This window comes from Ylistrum balloti, unplaced genomic scaffold, assembly GCF_031769215.1.
Source record: "Ylistrum balloti isolate Yb309-2 unplaced genomic scaffold, AGI_CSIRO_Ybal_v1 Utg370360, whole genome shotgun sequence".
Lineage (NCBI taxonomy): Eukaryota > Metazoa > Mollusca > Bivalvia > Pectinida > Pectinidae > Ylistrum > Ylistrum balloti.
Genome location: NW_026782255.1, coordinates 506,906 through 529,170, shown reverse-complemented (window position 1 = coordinate 529,170; position 22,265 = coordinate 506,906). Strand labels below are relative to the sequence as shown.

General features: G+C 34.6%; 1 protein-coding gene across 1 annotated transcript in view; it reads right to left on the bottom strand.

Moving 5' to 3' along the window:
• The window catches only part of LOC132553846 (protocadherin Fat 4-like), a 35,546-nt gene extending 19,485 nt beyond the window's left edge, over window positions 1–16,061 (bottom strand). Inside the window, exons 1-7 of the mRNA XM_060218129.1 lie at window positions 15,989–16,061; window positions 8,987–9,088; window positions 7,035–7,115; window positions 6,177–6,245; window positions 4,303–5,585; window positions 1,452–1,571; window positions 38–181 (exon numbers count right to left, since the gene is read on the bottom strand). Of these exons, the coding sequence (XP_060074112.1) occupies window positions 38–181; window positions 1,452–1,571; window positions 4,303–5,585; window positions 6,177–6,245; window positions 7,035–7,115; window positions 8,987–9,088; window positions 15,989–16,061 (1,872 nt within the window). The remainder of the gene's footprint in view (window positions 1–37; window positions 182–1,451; window positions 1,572–4,302; window positions 5,586–6,176; window positions 6,246–7,034; window positions 7,116–8,986; window positions 9,089–15,988) is intronic.
• Between the last annotated feature and the right edge of the window lie 6,204 nt (window positions 16,062–22,265).

The window sequence follows — 22,265 nt, the reverse complement described above, 5'->3', positions numbered from 1 at the left end:
TAAAATAATAGTTTGAAAAATAATAGATTGAACTTACGAAGATAACTTCCTGTTTACCGGTGGTATTTTCCATGACACGGCCATGAAAGGTAGCTGATGATGTACAGTTGTTGTCAGTAATAAGAAAACATGGTGCGTTGTCATTTATGTCAGCTACGGTGATCGTCAATTCTCCCATAATCTGTTGCAATGTAAAATAAAGTATTATGTTTTTTGTGATTTCATTTCTGTTTTATGGTCATTGTTTACATCTACACTCAACAATTTTCTTAAAGATTCAAGACTCTTCACTTTTTAAACGGTTCCACTCAACTGAGGTAATTATAATCTATCTACTCTATTAGCAGTCGAACACAAGATCACGGAGTACTAGTCCGCTACTCTTTTGCTTAAGATACGTATTTGACAATTTATAGTATCGTTATTTTGGTACTTTGTAACAAATCTTAGAATCTTCAGCCAAAAATGTCAACAATACTTATAAAAGCTACGGCAATGTATATTGCTTATATTTACAAATTTACAGCAATGGTGATATTACAATAATAACCCATCCGTTTTCTGTTTTAACCATTGAATGTGTAAAATAAATACAAAATGTTATTCGGCATTTCGACTTTTATTTCTTTAAGTAAATATAATCAGCTGCTTCAAAAGCAAACGAATATTGATTTTTGGTAGTGCAGGAAAACCATAAACGGACAATCTGATTTTATTTTCATTCATTAAACTAGTCAATATATTAATTGATTCCATTAATGGAATTTTCGAACCGCTTCAATAGCAGAATAAGAAAACAATGACTTTATCATAGATTATTTGGTCTTGTAAAGAATATTGAAATATTGTTAAGCGCATTTGGTTACTTCTGTTTCTTTTCAAACAGCAACAAAAGAAGGAGGATTTAGCGCAAAACAATCTAAAAGAACGTCACAAAGTAAAAATAATAATATTCATGGCATTTAACCAATGAAATTACAATGGTGATAATAGTATAGAAAAAAACCCACAAATTATTAAAAACAAAAGAAAAGGATTTCCATCTACGGCTTCCAACAGGAAGGTACTGGAAGGCTAAAGGAATGATGATCGCATGAGGATAAATTCATATGTGACTTAACGTAAAAGAGTTGTAGTATTTTCCGAACAGAAAATGTATGATAGGCGTAGATAACAGAAGACATTTTCACTTTTTTTTAAAACTTAATACCCATATTTAAGAATATCAACTTATTAAACTTTGACCTTGTCGAGTTACAACCACAATGTTCAAAGCTTTCCTTTAACATTTCTGTATTTTTTATTCCATGCGCTTTGAAACTGGAGAAACTATATTAAGAAGTTGATCACAGTTTTTGTAAAGACCGAGAAGAAAAAAAACTCAACTTGACCGACGTGCTCAATGTTTTATGTTTAATAAAAATATTTTCTATCTGGTAAATAATATGTACCGTTATTTTGCAAGAATCCTCGTCGTCTAAATTAGCTTGGATCCCGTAGGTTGCAGTGTTTCCATGAAATCCGTACGTCAGATTCTCTCTGTCAAGTTTCAGTTTAGACGTAACATCTCCCTTGAAAAACACAACGCATTATATTGTCATGGGTAGAGTAACTTGTCTTCATTACTTAGCCATGTCGAACCGTATTCAACACACATAACACGGTTTCGCATTCTGATGTCGGTTGCACGATAATCTGAAATTTATTCGACAACCACATGCATTGATGTACAGTCTGTCTATTTTTACAATATGACTTACAACCAAGGCATAGCTTGTCCTATTTAAATTGGGTTTGATGGAAGCTCATAAGAGTAAACATTAAAACTATACAGAAATTAGAAATAAAAAAAATTCCTATAATATAGCTTTGCCTTTCAAAAAAGAGGTGTCATGATCTACATACAAGACAAACGAAGGACATAAGTATAAAGAATTCCAATTAACACTAACTCAACATCTGATGTTGCACACCTTTAAACATATCAGTTAATTATCATTATAGTGTATGATAGGTTAGACTGAAAGATTGTATTCTATAAAGATTGTCGCCGATAAACATTAAATCATACTGAGTATGATTCAAGTTATATTGCATCAGCTTAAAAAAATATCTTCATCTCTAGAGGACCCCACAAACCTGAAAATATCAACCGATCTTTTTATACTTCATTTTTCGAATTGAAGACAGTTTGATACTTAAACTTCCTTAGGTCTTTAAAATCATCAAATTTGACCAACTACAATTTTATATCCACTGCAGCTGTTATACGGTTGTGCACTTCTATGGCAAAACAAGTGAAAGGAAAGCTTGCTGATAAATTGAAAATTGTTCACCTTTTGTTGACTCCTAGTTCCGCAAGGAGTATACAGGTGTAATTTAGGGAACAGGTAGCAACATTCAACAGCTTTCACAAATCAGAAGTGTGAACTAAGTCGACTTCAATGTTAAATTCTAGTAAGCATAACAATCATGACATGATGATTTTGTACTGCCTGAAACCTAAACATGCGTTTAATTAACCCTTAATGATGTCATGGGTATTACAACTATGGTTAAGGTATTACAAATATGGTTAAGAAAAAAACACAAAATGCAGTTACTTGATTGATACCATATACAAATATCTTGACTGTAGTAACACAATACTGCATAATCAAAAGTGCTAAAAACATTAAACAAAAGTAACCTTATCCTTAACTATGTTAACAACTTTTATGTGTTGAAACCAGTACTGCTTAAAATACGTAACGTATTTAACATAAACATTTTTAACACGTCGTTTTTGCTTCCAATAATATGACGATTTTTTTGTTCAGTGTGTGGATAACACACAAATCAAGACTCCACTTTTATGAACAGTCATCTGAACAATTAAAAGGATATATAAACATGTTTACATTCACTATAGTTCAATTATTTTGGCAAATATACGACTCTTTAATTCCAAGAACACGTCAAAGAAATGTTTAGTTCTGATACAGTGTCATTGAACATAAAACAATAAATGTGATACCTTAAACAAAGGTTAACTAAGCATCTACTAGACAATACACACGCGTTTCTATCATAAATATCAACACATCGCTGGCATGTTAGATAGTACCTAAATCACATTAAGGTCGCTTAATCAATGTTTGAGACATTTGTATATGTACATGACGTTAAAATTGAAGATATGTCCCACTCACGTGTATTTTTTTTTTTTACTGAAGTAACAACAATACTAACACAATTATCATAGATTACATAGACCTAATTTATGTATTTTTATATATGCAAATGATATTGATATTGTAAACACAAATAATATTTAACAGAGTCAGCTGGCCAGACCAGGTTTTACTGTATAGTCAGATCAATACCTAATGATAAATAAAACGTTAAGATTTTTAGTTATTTCAGCTATTAAAATTGATAGTAACTATACATAGCTTTTATTCCTTTATATAAGCATATAAAACGGGTTACCCAAATAGGACACTTTTCTATCATTTTTATATAAAACAGCACAATGACCTAGAAAACAGAATCGTAAAACCTTCTTGCAAGTATGACATCGCATGTACTTCAGCTGATTTTTTTTTTAACTTTGTAGAAAAGTCATACTGCGTAAATCCAATATTTATCTGGCTATCACTTCCATACATCTACAATGCGCTACAAGTCTACTGTATTAGCGTGACATGAGCTACACACAACACAAATTATTACTCACATTGAACGGATTTATGTAAAACTTTGAATATGCGTCTATATCGTCTCGTAGCTAAGGTAGAAATAATATATAAAGACCATATCTTCTTTAACACGGTTCTGGTTTTGAGAACCTGATATTTCTTAGGGTTGCCATAATTTAAATGACGCATATCTTGAATGAATCATAAAATGCATACTCTTCCTTCTGGAACATCTGGTCGTCTTTTTCTTGTAGTTATTAGAGAGTGACATGTAAATACGTTTATAATTATCATTAGTTTTATCAATTTTGAATATCGATTAAGATTTTGTTGACTTGCCAGAATAATATTGTTTTCGTTAGACATGATCTAAGGCATATATCTCGAACTTGGGCATGAAAAGTAGTCACAGTAAAGACATTGTTGTCGAGTTTATTTATAACAAATGTTTACAAATCCCTACACTCCAGATCGCATGAGAAACATATTTATCAGATTACATGACTTTGCAAGGCTTTATGGGATAAGCAAACTTCGCCAAACAAAAATATTAGTGTATTTCAAATTTTGAGTCTTTAAAGTTATGTTTCGCTGCATAACGTATATTTTAACATGTACTTACAGTTGTTGAATTCAGTGCGAAGTATTCATCGTCTTTTGTGGTCATGAATCTGAAGTTGGTATAATTCTGCACGAAGACATTTGCCACATGAACAGGCGGAGTTTGCTCCTCTGTTAGAGTCCCGTTGAATGTTAAACCAAGATTTGAATCTTCGTCACTTAGCTTTATAATCTCAACAACAACACGACAATCTGTATCGCCAAAACCGTCGTCGGCGTTGACAGTGAAATTAATCCGATTTCCTAACTGCGAGGCAATGATTGCCCGACTAGCGGTGATGACGCCACTATGCTTTGTTACAGCAAACACTTTTGAGTAGAAACGGTCATTAATAGTGTATGTTACAGTGCCGACAGTGTCGATGTCCGATGTCTGGATCACACCTATATACGACCTCGATGGAGTACCGGAGATAACCTGAAAAACGGACTCACTGCTGACGCATTTAGGGGGATTATTATTTACATCTTGTACAATAAATTCACCAGGAATTTTTATATAGTTTTGCTGAGATTGCCATTTAATGCGGATATCGAAGACAAATTTTCGTGTGTCTGCATTTGTGAAAGCAAGTGGTATGTACGATTTTTCGATAGCACCGGATCGGGTGTAATTAAAATACCTAAAGAATACAGCCTGGGGCGATGTATCAGTGATATTAAAATCAAGCAAACTGGATGATGAATGAAAACCTAAACGACCTATGATTTTGTTCACTACGATGTCTTCTGGGATGTCAACACTGAAGGTGTCACGTACTACCAAAATAGACAATTTCGCAACATTGTGGTGTCCCTTGCTTATATCCAGCTCTGTCACAAATGCATAGATATCTGAGCTCTGACTCATTTCCTCAAACGAAACAGTTTTATCACATAAAATGTCACCGTGAGCATCAACACTGAAGAAGTCACTGTATGTTCCTGTCAGTTTGTAGACTTGGTCTTCCGAGCTGGAGTACTTATTTAGTCCTGGAACTTCAGAAATGAAAGAACCACGTCGTGTTCCTTCAGTTAGAATGATTTCCTCTGTCTCCACGGAAATTATTTTAGGCTCAATAATAACCGCAGTGTGATCCGTGAGTGTTGAACCATCAGTTAAATGTGCCGATATGATCAACGTCAGACGTAGAGAACTGATGAAATTTGTGCTTACAGTTTTAGTCAAAGTTATTGAATTCATTAAGCTTCCTTCACTGACAATAAAACCTGCTGCATCTGGCACTAACGTAAGGGTGCTTCCAATCACGAATCTGTCCACGTTAATGAGGTGAATATGGCCGACTGAAATTCAAAGAAACAAGTCCTTATTCCAGTTATCAAAATTGCTTAAATGAGTTAGAAATCTAATGTCTAATAAACGGTGAAATAAATATGTGAATGAACAATATTCACTCGGTTGAATACAAATATTTATTCACCTATTTATGTTTATATAGATGGGAGTTCTGCAGCAACCATGTTTATGATGCTATGATGGTTTTACCGCAAAGATCTGATTATACATGATGAACACCAGTATGTTTGAACACCTTTCAGAAGGATGTCTACATTATTTGTAAAACATTGCTTCAATAGTTACACATCCACAACTATATTAATACTTATATTGTAATAAATAATGAGATACTCAATGAAATGTTACTGCATACCGTGATATTTCCGTCCGAGGTTATTTTCGTCCTTGTACCCTATATATGTACACAAATTCGCCTCTTTTTCATTTCGTCTTCTGATAATTCATCAAAAAACTATATAAAAGTATCTAAAGTTTTGTCCTCCCATAATCGGAAAGATTGAAAATTCCTTGATAACAGTATTAGGCTGTCATGGTACAATCACATGTGAATAATGCACGATTGAAAAGTATCCTACCTTCTGTGTTGATAGGAGCATCTGAATTGATAACGAATCGGTACACGTCTTCCAGTATTCTTGTAGGAACTTTAAGTAAAGAAAACAAAATATTCAAAATTCATTTGCTACACATTGTAGAAGTGATAATGTCATTTGTTGAGTATTTTTTCATCTTAGTAGAGTAGTGGAGTATACGGCGAGTTCAGAATGAAAGATTTTATCTATTCTTTCATAAATCGTATATGATATGGAATCAAATTTAAGGTCCAACTCTTCTTAATGTGTACGATCTCCATGTTGACCTCATAATTTGACATGCTAGACATTTCATTGCCAAACTATAACGTAACAATATGTCATATATTACACGGGTTCATACGCAAGAAAATACATCGGATATTTTAACACAACCAGTAAAAGATTTAAGTGTGACATTTCGATGATAGCACGGTCACCTTCCTCAGATAAATGACCAATGTGCACCTGAAAAAAATGTTCCAAAATATGAAATGGAAATCATATTTCAATCACATCTATCCTGTACAAATTTTTGCGCCAATTATGACGCCGTTGCAACAAACTTTTATTGTATATATCCTACCCATATATCAGATACTGCTATAAAATGCAAATAAGACATTACGAAAGGTACATTCCTACAATTCCTGAATTCGAAATTCACATATTTTCGAAAATACTGTAAATATCTTGACATTGAGATATTATTTCATGGGAGAAAAAAACAATGTTTGTCATTTGTTTCTATTTTCTCCTCCCATCACATATAAACTAACTCTATAAAGCTAACATAGAACACCAAATACTCACTAGGGATACAAGTTGAAGCGTTCTGTATATATTTTTGGATGCACTGACACGTCCAGCCTATGTCTTTTTTCACACAGGAACTGTGCATAACTCCACAGATAGCTTTACTCGAGTATTCGCCACAGTCGTCTATAAATAGAGACGAAATAATTTACGATGAACAAATAAATGTTATCAGCAAATCTACAAATATCTTTTATATTCTGCGATATTCTCAAATAACAAGTCTTTGAAAATCAAATCGCCTCCTTCCATCACAAACATTGTAAGCAACAAATTAAGTTTAAGTCACTGAGTATTTAAGAATGTACATGTACCCTTATGATGTCGGACATAATTCATTTTAAAATAAATTTCAACGTAAAATTTGGGACTATTGTGATTTTGTATACTTTATTATCTATAGTTTTAACTATAAGGTGAAAAGGGACGCAGTATATGACGTTTTGTAGAACGTTCGTTTGTAGAATACATTTTGGACGGCGTAGTTGCCGGCATGATTCGGTCAATAACGTCAACAATTTAAACGTTTCTTCGTTGCTAAGGTATTTCTCTTTGAGTGATAACTCTGAAAATGTACAATTTAATTAATTTCGCGTGAATAATCACCACATCTCACAATTTTCATTTTCGAGAACTCCGCTTGGTGGACCCTATTTTCCATGTAAAAAAAACAAACAGATCATTTAGTGTATGTCGTAATATTTAAAAGAAAATTGCTGTATTAATAAATTTGCATAAAAATAGGAATAATGAATAAATGAATAAAGCCCATCCATCCTACTTTTCTAATCATGAAATATATACATGAAGATACATCTTTCCATGCTTTAAGTCTTTAAAAAATTGAATAATAGTAGATAGATGGTCAAATAAAGGAATTTACCTAGGTTTTAAAAGTTACATTTTGTAGTTGCTTTGCAGATTAAACCTTGTTATATATCAAATAATAAGTAATTTCACTTTAGTTATTTTTCTTAATACCGATGTCGCATACTATTACCTATTAACGAATGACGAAATTCTTTTTTTTCTAAATAACAGGAAAAAGTTTACAACGGAAAGACGGACGGACGGACGAAGAACGTCGCACCACGATCAATCATTGACTGGCAATTATTTATAAAAAAAAATAATGATAACATTAAAACACACTCGTTCGAGGTTACTCAACGTAATATGATTTTTATCTACACAAGATTTATATAAAAAATCAACAAAAGAAATGAAATCAACAGAGTGATAGCGTTATATCGATTGATCTTTTGTAATAGTCACGTTGACCTTGACCTCGGCCTTGAAACTCTTAAACATTAAATCTCAAAATTTCTTTAGAACTGGAGTCACTAGAGCGATGTAATTTTATTTGTTGTTTTAAATTAAACGTAATTAACGATGACTTTGACTTGGGAACCATGCAACACAATCTCATCATCGAGTAGGTATGGTTACACAGCTGACCCTCTTAAGCGATTTATCAACAACCCTCAATGAAAACCTTACATAGAGCAAGAACTTTGATAAAGTACCATAAACAACACCTATCGTACAGTTTGCACATGCAATATCAGATTGAATTTAAATCGTATAATTTTTTTTTTCAATTTTCTGTACATGCATTTTACATTTAACTACATTCACGTAAGCGCACCAATGAAACTATGTAGGTACCCCAATGCAAAACAATACAGTGCATGTACAGAAAACACTAAACAGACATACCTTGATCTCCATTTGATAGTCATGTATTTTCCTAAAACAAATTATGATGCATACATCTTTAGAGCACTTAGTCATTTGTATCAGGAGCAGTTCGAAGCGCTACTTCTAACCCCCCCCCTTCCCTACAACAGAAACAGATCTAAGTGGTAAGTACAAATACTAAAATTGATGTTTTTATCTATTTGAAGTAAAACTATAACATTACATGATAATAGGGCATAACCTAGTCTCCATGTAAAATACCGGTAAAAGTCTTATATTGATTTTAAACAACGAACCTTGCAGTCCTACGTGGGGTCGGTTGCCAATCACTGGAGGAGATGGTCCTAAGCTTGTTGGTGTCTTTTTTGTTGTTGTTGGCGGTTCGGTTGTAGTTATGACTAAACACACAAAAATAATATCAGGATTTTTTTTTCAAAATTGATATATACATGCAGCAATTATATTTTCCTGTAAAGAAATTTCCTAACACTCCTAACGGGTTTATGGGGGGACGGGGGTGGGGATCCCGGGGAAACTTACCTTTTATATGCTGTTCCAGAACTTCTCACTTGCTTAGTAAAAAAAATCCACTCACCTGCCGCCAAAAGATGTCTTATATACTTACATTAGTCCAGTATAGCTGCCTCTCTCTTCAATAGTAATATCTGTAACTAGAATTGCTCTTTCGAGACACAATATATTACGTTGTGATCAGGAATGCCTATAATTTATATAAATATTACTTATCTGTGTTTATATTTTTGTCAGTGGCTCAACCAGATCAGCAGTCGACCTTTCCTATCGGGTTTAACGTCCGTTTGCTTCCTTCATTCTCTGTCTGTCAGTCCTCCCCAATTAGAATTTCATGGCAATTCTTATTCTGGATTAATCTCCCTTTGTGGGTTGTCCATTGTTATCTGTAATAAAAGGTAAATGTTACATTGTAAAAGAAAGAACTATTTTATGCTCAATAATATATAGTTATGCTAGACGAATAGACGGGCATAATATTTGAAATACTTTTTAGAAAACTTTAATTTGAAAATTGATGTTTGTTTGTCTCACGATAACCCCGTATAAAGTTATCTCGTCAGACTGTGTACTTGTGACTCAATTTTATTATCTAACTACGTTTTATCTGCTAATCAATATACAATATCGATACCGTTATGTTAGTAATGAATTACAATGTTGTTAAGGATCTACTTTCTGCATTTGCGTCGAAGTATTAACGCTGCTAGTAAAATATTCAGATACTCCAATTTAAGTATACTTCGTTGCATGTACAGACTGTTCTAATTTTCATACTTGATATCCACACCTTTTTAAAATAAAAACTGACTACTTTATAAACCTAATTTGAACTGCGTCTAATCTTGATTGAACCGTCATGTTATACCAGAAGCAATAGATGGCGCGACTTTGGCGTTATTGACAACGCGAACAGCAACAACAGTTCCAGGAGAAGAGGAATTGACTAGATAGATTATTGTGTGTACATGTATATATACTATGTCACATTAAAGCTGGATATCTTATAGGTCTCTTGACATCTAAATACATCTTTATCAAATACATGATTTAGTAAAACATCGCCCTTTTTACAACCTGTTTAAGTGATGACAGGACCATACTCTTCCGAAAGTCGAATGATTATGCATGAATATCGCTTTATGCAATCTTCATTTATCTAAATACTATGCAACTTTAAAATATCAATTTCGTACATCGGTAATGCGCACTTCGTTAAGTGTATAGCTGCCGGTGACAAAATACTCCCTGTTGTTAATGAGGTGTTAGAATTACCTGTTTATCGAGTTTACTATTATACAGTGTATGCTATAGGAGCTGATGTATGGCAGTTATTACACTAAACACTGTTTTGTTGTTTCATATTTGATTTCATCATACTAGTTGTGTAGATATTAAGTTTATCACGAAACATTTAATACAATAAATATACACTGCAACGAAATATTAAGATTTGCATTTATTTATTGTCTTCAACTTCAAATCAAAGTTTCGTTCATTGTTTTACATATTTTATTCAAAGATAACATTTAGTATATTATACTGATATACTTTGTTCGGAATCGACGGGGATATCCCACTTGATAACAATATCATAGTATGCAGATAATGAATGTTTAGGTCACCAAGTCTTGTAGATAAACAGATGATCAGATCATGTGATATGTCGCACTGTACTATAAAAGAGTAAGCATGTCCTTCACGAGGACATCACTTTATGTGTACCTCGGGTTGTGTATTTTATGTTAGATCACTTTGTTGTAAATCATCCTAAAATTCATATGATCAGGTGATACTGCCACATGTAGTTTCTATATGTTCCTTTTTTCCAGAATTTTCCCATTTCTTATCAGCATTACTCACAAGGATATGTATTATAATCTAACTTTTAGAATGTGTCTTCAATTGTCAATATCATATAGTTTATTTTCAAATCTTAATAATCTCTAGAGGTTCAGAATAATACGATTATTTTTGTTAAAAAACTGTTCTTGCAAAAATCAAAAGTAAGAAATTCTAACACAAAAGGTTTCAAGATTAATATCTTTTTGACAGAATGTGACCACACAAATCCTTTTTTTATACACGAAAGTTGTAAGTTGGACAATGTTGAACGACAAATCGCTCCTTTTATCAGTGTGTTCGTGTGTTCCTTCCCATTTGGTCTTTGTACCAAGATAAGTTTAAATAAGATAAAAAAAGCCTCCAGAAACTGGCTGTTGATGAGGTATGGGGAATATAAAATTGGCGGTAGATACACTTACCTTATTATATTTCCTGAGTATCGGACTGTCGTGTAATTCACATTTTTTCACAAATTGCTATTTTCACTAATAACATCAGTTCTATACCAACTAGTGACACTATGTTTATTTTTTTTAAAGGACATGCAATTTTATGACCCTGTCTTTGATATTTCAATCCCCCCCTCCCAAAAAAAATAAATACTTCAAAATTTCATGATCATTACTCTATTTTCTTTAATGATAGAAAAATGAGTCATGACACTTGTTGTGCACCACAACAATGTTCTAAGGAGGATAATTTAAATTCCTGTAAAATCTTTTAATCTTGACAGGATCACAAGGGCTGACATATTGGCAGTTATACGTGCCACGAGACATAAATCATCCATTCTTTATCATTTTACACTATTCACGATCCCTTGCTCGAATCACGAAATGTAAGTATGCATAATAAATCACTGGCGTTTTATTCCTGATTTTTAGAGGCTGATAAAAAAATGTCGTATATCTCTTTGAGTATTTTATGATTTTAAAAGTGTGCCGTAACTTATCCAAGTAAAAACATAAAAGATAACATACGCCCCCCTCCTCTAGTCTTTGGCTCGGTGTAAGAGACATGTATTGTTACCTGACTACTTCAACTATACGATATTGAATGTATGCTTTATTTAACTGCCGAATGATAAGTTTTGTAAGGCAGCCCTATAGAACTAGCTTTGGTGTTCAACACCTGAAGTGTCATACCTACAAGCACACATACTTTTATAACTAAAGTATACCAGGTATATTATTTGCTATAATTGTACATGTGGTATGCATCTCATCGATTAAAGACTTTTATACATATCTAACATGTGAAAAAGGTTGAAATCCGATGTATCATTATGCGTTATCTCACCAGACGAAAACCGTGTGAGAGATACTTACAGTCGAGAACTTACTACTGTGTTCGTAAATCCATTGTTCTTAAGATTACGTTAGAAATATGACAAAGTAAAATTTAAAATCCTGACCAGGACAATATAATCCGTTATCTATGGGATCTCAAGAAGTTCCCGCTGGGGGATAAAAAAAAGATTATAAATGGTTATAAATCGGTGTTCGCTGTTATGTCATAGGTATAAGGGGCTTATCTATGAAAAAGAAATAAAATGCTTACGATACTTTATCAATACCGTGAGAGGATATCAAAAGCATTGAACTTCACATGTTTTTTTTTTCACACATGATGAGAAAATGTACCACAAATAAAATTAAACAAGTCTTTGTACTAGCTATTGATATCAAATATGATCATATTCCTGTAACAATTGTTTTTACACAATACTTTGTTGGAGAGGTATACCTTCCATTAGTAAAATAGACAAACCTGTATATTGAGTGAAAAAGTTTTCTTTCTTGGTGAGTCAAGCTGCTAAACATGTTAAACAGCGAGTGACTGTCGTTTTTTGGTAGTCATTCCCTTAGAACATGTATGTAAGTGACCAGGAAAACATTGACACTGTGCCAAAGTGGTGAAAGAAAACTGAAAACCGCCTTATCATTCTATGAGTAGAAGCAGCAGGCTCTACATATGGAGCCATACACAGCATGCTTCATGCCAAACTACACCTGTCCAAGGTATGTGCAAGACTGCCTGCAGGAATGCTTTCAGTTGACTTGAAACAATCTAAGGTCACCATCAGCCTTGCTATTCTCTATCAAGACGACTTCCATTTTAGGGTTGTAATCTGTGATGAAACCTGACTTTATCATTATTACCCTGGAAATAAACAGGTAACAGTGAAATAGATACACGTTCCAAAGACAAAGAAGTCTAAAGCCTCCAGGTTCACCAGAAAGGTTAGACTGACAATTTGTTAGTACTGAAAATGAGTAACTACTTCTTTTTCTACCACAATCTATTTCATCATACCGTAGACCAAGTTCATCTATGGTTTTCACTTCACAAGAACAACGCGCAAGTCCACACCAGTCTGGTTTTAACCTTACCAGGACAACACGCAAATCCACACCAGTCTGGTTTTAACCTTTCCAGGATAACTCGCCAGTCCACACAAATCCGGTCTTAACCTCACCAGGAAAACGCGCCAATCCACACCAGTCTGGTCTTAAACTCACCAGAATAACTCGCCAGTCCACAACAGTCTGGTTTTAACCTCACCAGAATAACTCGCCAGTCCACACCAGTCTGGTTTTAACCTTACCAGGATAACGCGCAAATACACACCAGTCTGGTTTTAATCTTACCAGGACAACGCGCCAGTCCACACCAGTCTGGTTTTAGCCTTCACAGGATACCGCGCCAATCCACATCAATCTATGATTATTACATGACCAGGACAACGTGCAATCCTCACCAGTCTGGTTTTAAATCTTACCAGGATAACCCGCCAATCCACACCAGTCTATGATTATTGCATCACCAGGACAACGCGCCAGTCCACACCAGTCGAGTTGCGATGGCCTTAACCCCTCATTTAGTCTTATCATTTTCAAGACACACCTCTCCATGACGTCCACCTCTATTTCAAGCAGAAAAAACCCTCGATGCCAGAGATATGATAATGATAATGTGCTGAGAGCTGCTATGGAGGGCTTGTGAGAGTAACATGATGTTGACTTCTACCAATCAGGTACCAATCGCCGACAAACTAAATGGAACATGTGTGTGGCGATGCAAAGGAGGTTATTTTGACAAATAAATCAGTATAGATTCAAATGCCTTGCTTTTTATTTATTTTTTATATGACGCTCAAAACATTTTTTTTTAAAAATTCCCTCTTAAAAAGAAGTTAACATTAACCGATAGTTTAAAGTAAAACACTGTTTTGCAATGCCAGCAGGTTTCATTATGAAAACGCAGAGGAAATCACGATGCTGAAGGGATTACTTTAACAATTCTGCAATGGAGTAGTTTATGACGTACGCGTGCATAACAGCGACTGAGGTACTCTTTTATTACACTAAGGAGATATGCTTGTATACGTACTGTCACCGGCCTGCTTATACGATTGTCGTGGTGCAATATATTGGCCCCTCGCCAAGCTTCAAACTCAATCGCCATTTTTAAGCTACAGACAAATTTTCCGTTGGCTTTCAGTACACATATATTAAAATCAGAAGTAAACAACTTTATCGCATAAAAAATAAGGAAAGTCTGTTTAAACATTATAATATCGTCACCACGTGACTTTATATGTATGTTTTGAAGTGTATCTACTCTGAAATGTTATATATCAGCAAGCTTCTTCGTGAGAAAGACACGTGTAGTGTTGAAATGATGGAAACGATTAAAGATATATATTGAATTATTATTAGCTTGTGTCTGTAAAAAAAAGCAAATATGATTTAGCAGTGATATAATATAAGTGGTTGACAGTTTCGGCTTTCTCATTTTATAAATAGAGTAATAAAGTACCCCTCGGTTGAGAGGTCTCACCGAAATTCAATTGTACCCTCTCAACACAAATCAGGTCAACGTAGATATACTTTGATCGAATGCAGACCGATGTTTGGCGGCAATGTTCTCCGCTACATGTAGTAAGGGCAACCACCGCTTAGCAAAGGGTTATCAGGGGTTGGTTTATAAATTTGAGAGATCATACACCTATCTCGTCTAGACTAACATTATTTGTCATATTTTTCGTTAGAGCGCAAGACGTATGGGCAGGACGTATCTATTTTCTTCCTACGATATCCGCTGAGAAGGTACCACATGTAAACGAAATCGCAGTCACTGACCAATGCATGAAGTATCACTCTTTGGTGAAGAAAGATATCAAATTATGTTGTCAAGGGTGTAGACATCATAACCATATATTCAACTTTCCATATACTAAAATTTATTTCTTGGGCCAGAAAAATGACAAAAACTTAACCTCCTGTGTAACAAGGCAAAGACAACACGAAAATAGCGATTTGTCAATAGAAACAGAATCTAGGGTGGCCGTGCAAAATAAAAAGGGAAAGTATCGATTTGTCAATAGAACAGAATTTAGCGTGACCAGGCGCAGTGGTAACGCACTCGCCTTTCACCTAGCCGACCGGGGTTCGATTCCCGGAACGGACGTGAAAAGGTATGGGGTCACCTGTCCGAATTCATGGGTTTTTCCCCCGGTACTCCGGTTTCCTCCCACAATAAGACCCCTCGCGCGCTTACATCCGGGCCAAAAAGAGTGATTAGTATAAGTTGACATAACTTGTTTCGCAATTGTTGTAAACTAGATAAAAGTTTAAAACAACATGAAAATAGTGATTTGTCAATAGAAACAGAATTAAGCGTGGCTAGGCAAAGACAACAGAATGAGTTTCCTTATTTTTCTATAACCCACAAACAACTGTTTCTCTGTACTGCAGCACATAAGTCTGAGAACATTGATGATGTAGGGCCTGACCATATTCCCAAGAACAGAATACGTTTCTTAGAGGTATCACCGAGTTGTCACGTCCAATTCGAAAGATTTTATTTCAGTCATTCAAATCTCACAGCACGACAGGATGGTATGTTGCCTTCTTTACCAAAATCACATGAAGACATGGGGTCGGATGTTACCTTATCAACCTCGGAATGAGGAAGTGACGCTTGCGCCATTTTTCCTGTGATGTTAAACGATAACCGAGTGCAACCTAGGCAGTCACAAGATCATGTGACACTGTTCATGTTACATTCTAGACAGTATTGATTACTCAAATGCGCTACCTACCGGTTTCCTCATTAGATAAAACAAACACGTGATCGTTCTTTCAAAAGATTGCTGTAGCTTCCAATTGAAAATTGATTTACAGTTCGTCTTCCCAATACTGGAACCCTTGTAATAAACAAATCAACTACCCTGTTGGAATACAAACATGACTCTTTAATCCTAAGACAGACTTGAATGCAATATTTCTGATCATTACAACCTTCAAGTCCAACAGCTTTAAACTTTTTCTTATCAAGACCTATCGTTTAAGCCCAGGGGTAGTTTGTTTAGCTCTTTCATGGCAGTGCTAGTATTGAGTTATGAGTTCGTATTTCTAGAATTAGCCATAGGCAGTTCTAACAGTTTTGCTTTGCTATTCCCTTACCATTGGCTACCAATTACTTATCACATTTGGTAGGATGACATAAGCATATGATTAGTGGACTTTTTGCAGTTACAAATTCGAATTTACTTGACGTTTGGGCATTTGAGGAAGAACTCTAGGTTCATTCAAAGACGCTTCAATAGTGTCAAAATTTATTGAAGTTTCTTTTTGTCAAGATTAGGAATATGTAACCTATAGACGGCAAAAGATGCATTGAGATAGATTTAGGGAAAGAGTAGAGAAAACAAGGATCACAATTCAGAAGAAGAAGAAGAAGAAGAAGAAGAAGAAGAAGAAGAAGAAGAAGAAGAAGAAGAAAGGAAGAAAGGAAGGAAGGAAGGAAGGAAGGAAGAAGGAAGGAAGGAAGGAAGGAAGAAGGAAGGAAGGAAGGAAAAATTTCATTTCTAAGTGCTCATGCAACATCCCTGGATAAGGGTGCGCAAAGAAGATCGTTTTACCCTTATTCTGAGAACAGTGAATATTAAAGACATTATCAAGAGTATGATATGTTGTCACTAAACTTATCCCTTGACCAGTGACAATGATCGGCGGACCAAGAGGCAGTAAATATCTGTAAATACTCAGATTGCATCCAGTTATTGTTGAGAAAACAAATAAAACAAATAAAGATAAAACACGTGGGACAATGAATGAGACACACTTACGCTATGGAAACATACTAGAAATGAGACATTTGTGTGCTTTGGAAACCAATGTATTATTCTCTCTGTTTTATTTCTATCTTAATTACTATACATAGATAATGGTAATTTTTTTTATCAAATTACGTACAGATGTCGCATAAAAAACAAGAGTATGGAGATATTAGACTGTCTTATTCACACATGCGCTTATACGCTAGATTGAAATTATTTGCGACTACATAAAGCATAATATACCGCCTGGAAACTTTTGATGTAAAGCATGGATTAATGAGCCGGAAACATGTCACTAGATAACGGATGTAGAATAAACCTGTTTTTAGTGTCTCACTCAGTAGGAAGTCCAGTTAAAGATACTTGTTTTGGTCACTGATAAACCACATCTCTAGATCACATAACAGGAAATACAACAAAGTATAGCTCGAGTAGATATGTTGTATAATCCATCATAATGTTGGTTAGAATCACAACAAAAATCTGCAGTCATCACAATGAGGTCTTAGAATGGAAACATGCATGTATGTTTGAATATTGGGTTTTTCGCCCCGTGAACAACCCAGGGTCAGACTGAGGCGGGGTTTCCTTAGCTGGTAACTACCTCACTGTACAACATGCTGGAGACCCGTCACATGCTATTCAGAGCAATTTGTCTTAATGGAAGCGTGAAATGTTTACAGTGAATGTAACGGCTCTAATATATCCTTCGCTTCCTTTCCTATTTCATGATACGTACGGCACTCGACCAAACTTGTTACATCGGAGTAGCAATACTTATATGTATTAAACGTAATTTTACAAATTTTTTTTCGGGGCAAAAACTAGTTTAATATAAATTATTTATTTGTTCACTACAAATGTATCTACTTCAAAAATAATCTCACTTCAATGAAAACGACACAAGCAAAAATACTCTAAATTAAACGTTTGACAATTTATTATAAGTATCATGAAGAGGATGATTAGATAAAGTGGCAAATAAATACACAGCTATTACTTTGATGTCATGGTGTCACGCGTGTTACATAATCTGTATAGATGAAGTTTGTCAATCCCAATATTTGCATTTCCGATATGCATGACGATTAAGCTTGTGTACATAGTCGTGTCATTACTTTTATTGGACAAATATATGCAAATTCTCTACGTGTGTTTAAATCCATAAAAGCTGCATACAACACGATTGTTAAATGTCAATAGGCATGTCAAACTTCTAGTTGTAAGAATACGTGATATATACAAAAATAAATATCAGTTTAAAAAAATATCCTTGTCTAGTATATATTGGACCAAAATATACATTCCCATTAAGCTGTGTTGCTCTCGAAACGATACCCTAGTGGATGTTGCCAATGGCTCTCCAGTTGTGTAAGAATCTGTTTCACGGTACATGCGATTTTGCTCACATGTCAGTTTAACCGTCAATGTGTGTTGTTTGAAGTACCCCAGTAAATTCCTAAGAAGTGTGTTTAAAAAGTCAAAACGTCACTGGCCTGTACTATGACCTATTTTATGATCCTTGTCATGGATGTGAGCAAGGTTGCATATCTTACCCCAAAACTCTTGTTCATAAACCTATAATAAATCATAAAATTAGGTCAAATCCTCTCCGTGAAAGTGTGCTGCATGTTCTGAACTCAAATATATAGCTAAATATTTCAAATGTGAAAAGTTATGGAAGTTTAACTGGGAAAAATAATAATTTTTCATGAAAATTTCAACAAATATTTAAAAACTGTTTCACAAACTTACGGTTGCTGTTCGCCTAAAATATTTACACATTTTTGGCTACAAAAGTGTATTTGAAATACCGAAAATGTCTTCGAATTCTGGGACCAGTATAAATTGTTCCATGGACAGATTTTCTTTTGATGGCAGAATCATGAAAATATTTCAAATTTTATTAGCATACTTTTCTTTTCTCTTTTATATACATGTGTTACGACACTGACGAAGTTTTTCTCAATATATATAAATAAATAAATTGACATAAAACTGTACTCTAAGTAATATTGTATTGGTGCAATGTGGGCATACATGCAAGAAGTTCTCTTTCCTACGATGGCTGATTGGGGACATCGTAAATCGCTTTGATTGATAGAACGCGATATTACGAGACCACGATATCACGAAGCGAGACCCGAATCCTAACCCTAACCCTTCGCGCTCCGCGGTATTGTGGTCTCCCAATATCACGTTCCGTTAAGCAAAGAGATATTCCAATGTTTCCAATCAGCCACCGTACTTTCCTGAAGGACATAAACAATAGTATGCCTTCACATGACCGTCAGATTCATTCTCTCCTTAAACTGAATTCAAACATTGTACTTCGTTTGGGGCTTGTGACGAGAATGATTCTGTTCTCGAAGGAAATCATCATCATGCTGGTAGACCCAAATATCATAATCCTCTGTTACCTGTGTGATGTTCCATAATGTTACCATGTGACTGTTTGATTTGTTACATACCGCGTGTGATGGTCTCTAGGTATTCCGGATCAGAGAATGAGATGCTTCAAGTTTCTGTCATTCACTTTTGGCTCGGCGTGTCATGTTGTGGTCTTCATCAACTCGCTTTGCCAAAACGTCGTATTTTTGTAGGAGCAAAAGCATTCGCTGAACCATTTCAGTATCCTGCTGAACCTTTTCATTTCCGTATCTCGCTCCACTCTAAGTGGATCTGAAACATATATGGGACCTCTGAAGGCATTTAAACAAGCAGTTACAATGTGATTCTAGCTTATCAGTGAACTCTAAGAAATAAATAGAAGGAATTTGACCCTTGAAAAACATCCACTGTTTTAGACGTCCTTGGTAGGACTATATCACATCGTGTTTTGGTGAAACAGCGATCGCTATTAGCTGTTTGAGAGTCCAACTGTGATTTCCCCGCTGATAAAAACGACGACATTCTAGTATCATACCCCAGCTCAGCAAGAAGATCTAAGACGTCCCTGAAACCACGATCCACAATCATATTGTCGTTTACTTGCAGCCAAGATTTCAGGATGCCAAATTTCTCCAAGATGAGTTTAGTTATAGATGCATCGTATATACTGCCGTGATAAGGTCCAACTGTGTCTAAAACATACCCACCAGGCAGTACAATGGACATGAACTTCAAATAGTTGTGTTTTTTCTGCCCTACATATGATGCCCTTTGAAACTGGTGATCTCTGCTTTTGTTGAGGTAGATATAGGTATCATCTAAGATAAGAGTGACCTCATCACCATAAAATGCTTTGGTTAATACAGTATTGTGTGTGACTGCTTCTTGGTGAGATATATGGACTATACCAAGGTATCTGGGGACGACTAAAGTGTTAAATATATCAACAATTTTGTGAAAATATCTTGACAGTGTGACTTTGGAGAGGTTAGAAAGCATGGTCACTTGATTCCATGGAAGATAAGTTTAATTTTCGCCCAAAACTACAGAGACATGTCTAATGCACTTACAGTGTCACTTGAAGCTGCAGCAAGGTCAAATTCACATATGTCATATTTGTCCTTAAATTGACACAAGGTCCAGCCCGTCCATGCATGGCGGTCTGAATCTGATAAATTTAATTTTTGGGGAATTCTCATGTTTTAATACTTGAAGTACAATTTCAAGCAAATCATTGATTATTTTTTAAATTTGTAATACTTTGCTATGCATTCAAGTTCAAAACATGCAGCAGACTTTAATGAAGAGTATTTGACCCAATTTGATTATTTATTATAGTTTTTCAAACAAAGTTTGGGGTAAGATTTGCACCCTGGCTTACACCCATAAGAAAAAATCATGAAATAGGTCATAGTACGGGCTATCGGTGACTTTGTGATTTTTAAACATACACTCTTTGAGGTTTACTAGGGCACTACAAATAACACATATTAAAGAACAAAGATTTACTGTGAAACAGGTCCTTTACCGAATCGTGCTAAATATTAACAACCAAGTTTAACTCGATTTTGTATAATGACAAGTTATTGAATAAAGGTAAATAATGGCTATCTGATTTAACTCACCGTTGTTCCCAAGAAGGTAAACTGGACGTAATGTTTTACAAAAATCCATGGGTATCAACATTTAATGCATGGATTGAGCTTTTTCCATACGTGCATCCACAGGGATTTTGCACGAACTCCCAACCCAAGGTCATTATATATATATATATATATATATATATATATATATATATATTGTCACTTCAATCATATATATGAACCGTGTGTTGAAAATCGTGCCAAGTCTCTGTGCTTGTATCAAAGTATATACTTCCTTGTATTAACTTTATATCTTACTTGATACGCTATCGTAATGTCTTGGTTTATTGTTCGTTTCACATCAAATTATCATGTTTTATAAATAATGCAGTACACAACAAATTAACAAAGATGTGTTTATCAATGTTTTGCAACACTTGTACTTAACATACTGAAAACTAAGCATCAAGAAAATACTGACCTTCTAAATTCATATTTAAAATGGATGAAACGGATGTGAAATACATGGAGAGTAAAACTAGGTGTTCCGAAAGGGTAAGCGTCATCTGCTTTCTTAGAAATCCCCATTTTCTTTTTTTCTGTGCGTAGCATGTAATGCAACTCAAAGTAACACAACTTTATTGATATGTCGAGATAAGATATAGTGTATCACCATGTTGAATTTGTATAAAAGCCAGAAACAAAATTAAAAATCATCAGACGTGAAATTATGTTAACATTAACACTTTCTCTCCTGCTGAATCAAAAAGACATGAAGCCAAATGTATTTGTTTCTCGTAATCGAATATCTGCGACTTTCCTATATCTCTTATTCTTTTGTTCTACAATTTGTTTTAAAGTTAGATAAACACCTACTGAAACTTTAAAATATGAGTGAAAAATTATTCAAACTCGAAATCTATAAAAGAGGGACAAAATCTCTAATGCTAAAAATTTACACAACCCTTTTTAACAACAAATTAGAGATAATCAGAAAATTACGCATTCTGTTTCAAAATATTTTTTCATCGATGTTGATTAAACCATCTATCTCCATTTGTAGTTATTCAATTTTTTGCCTCATTTTCACTTAACATA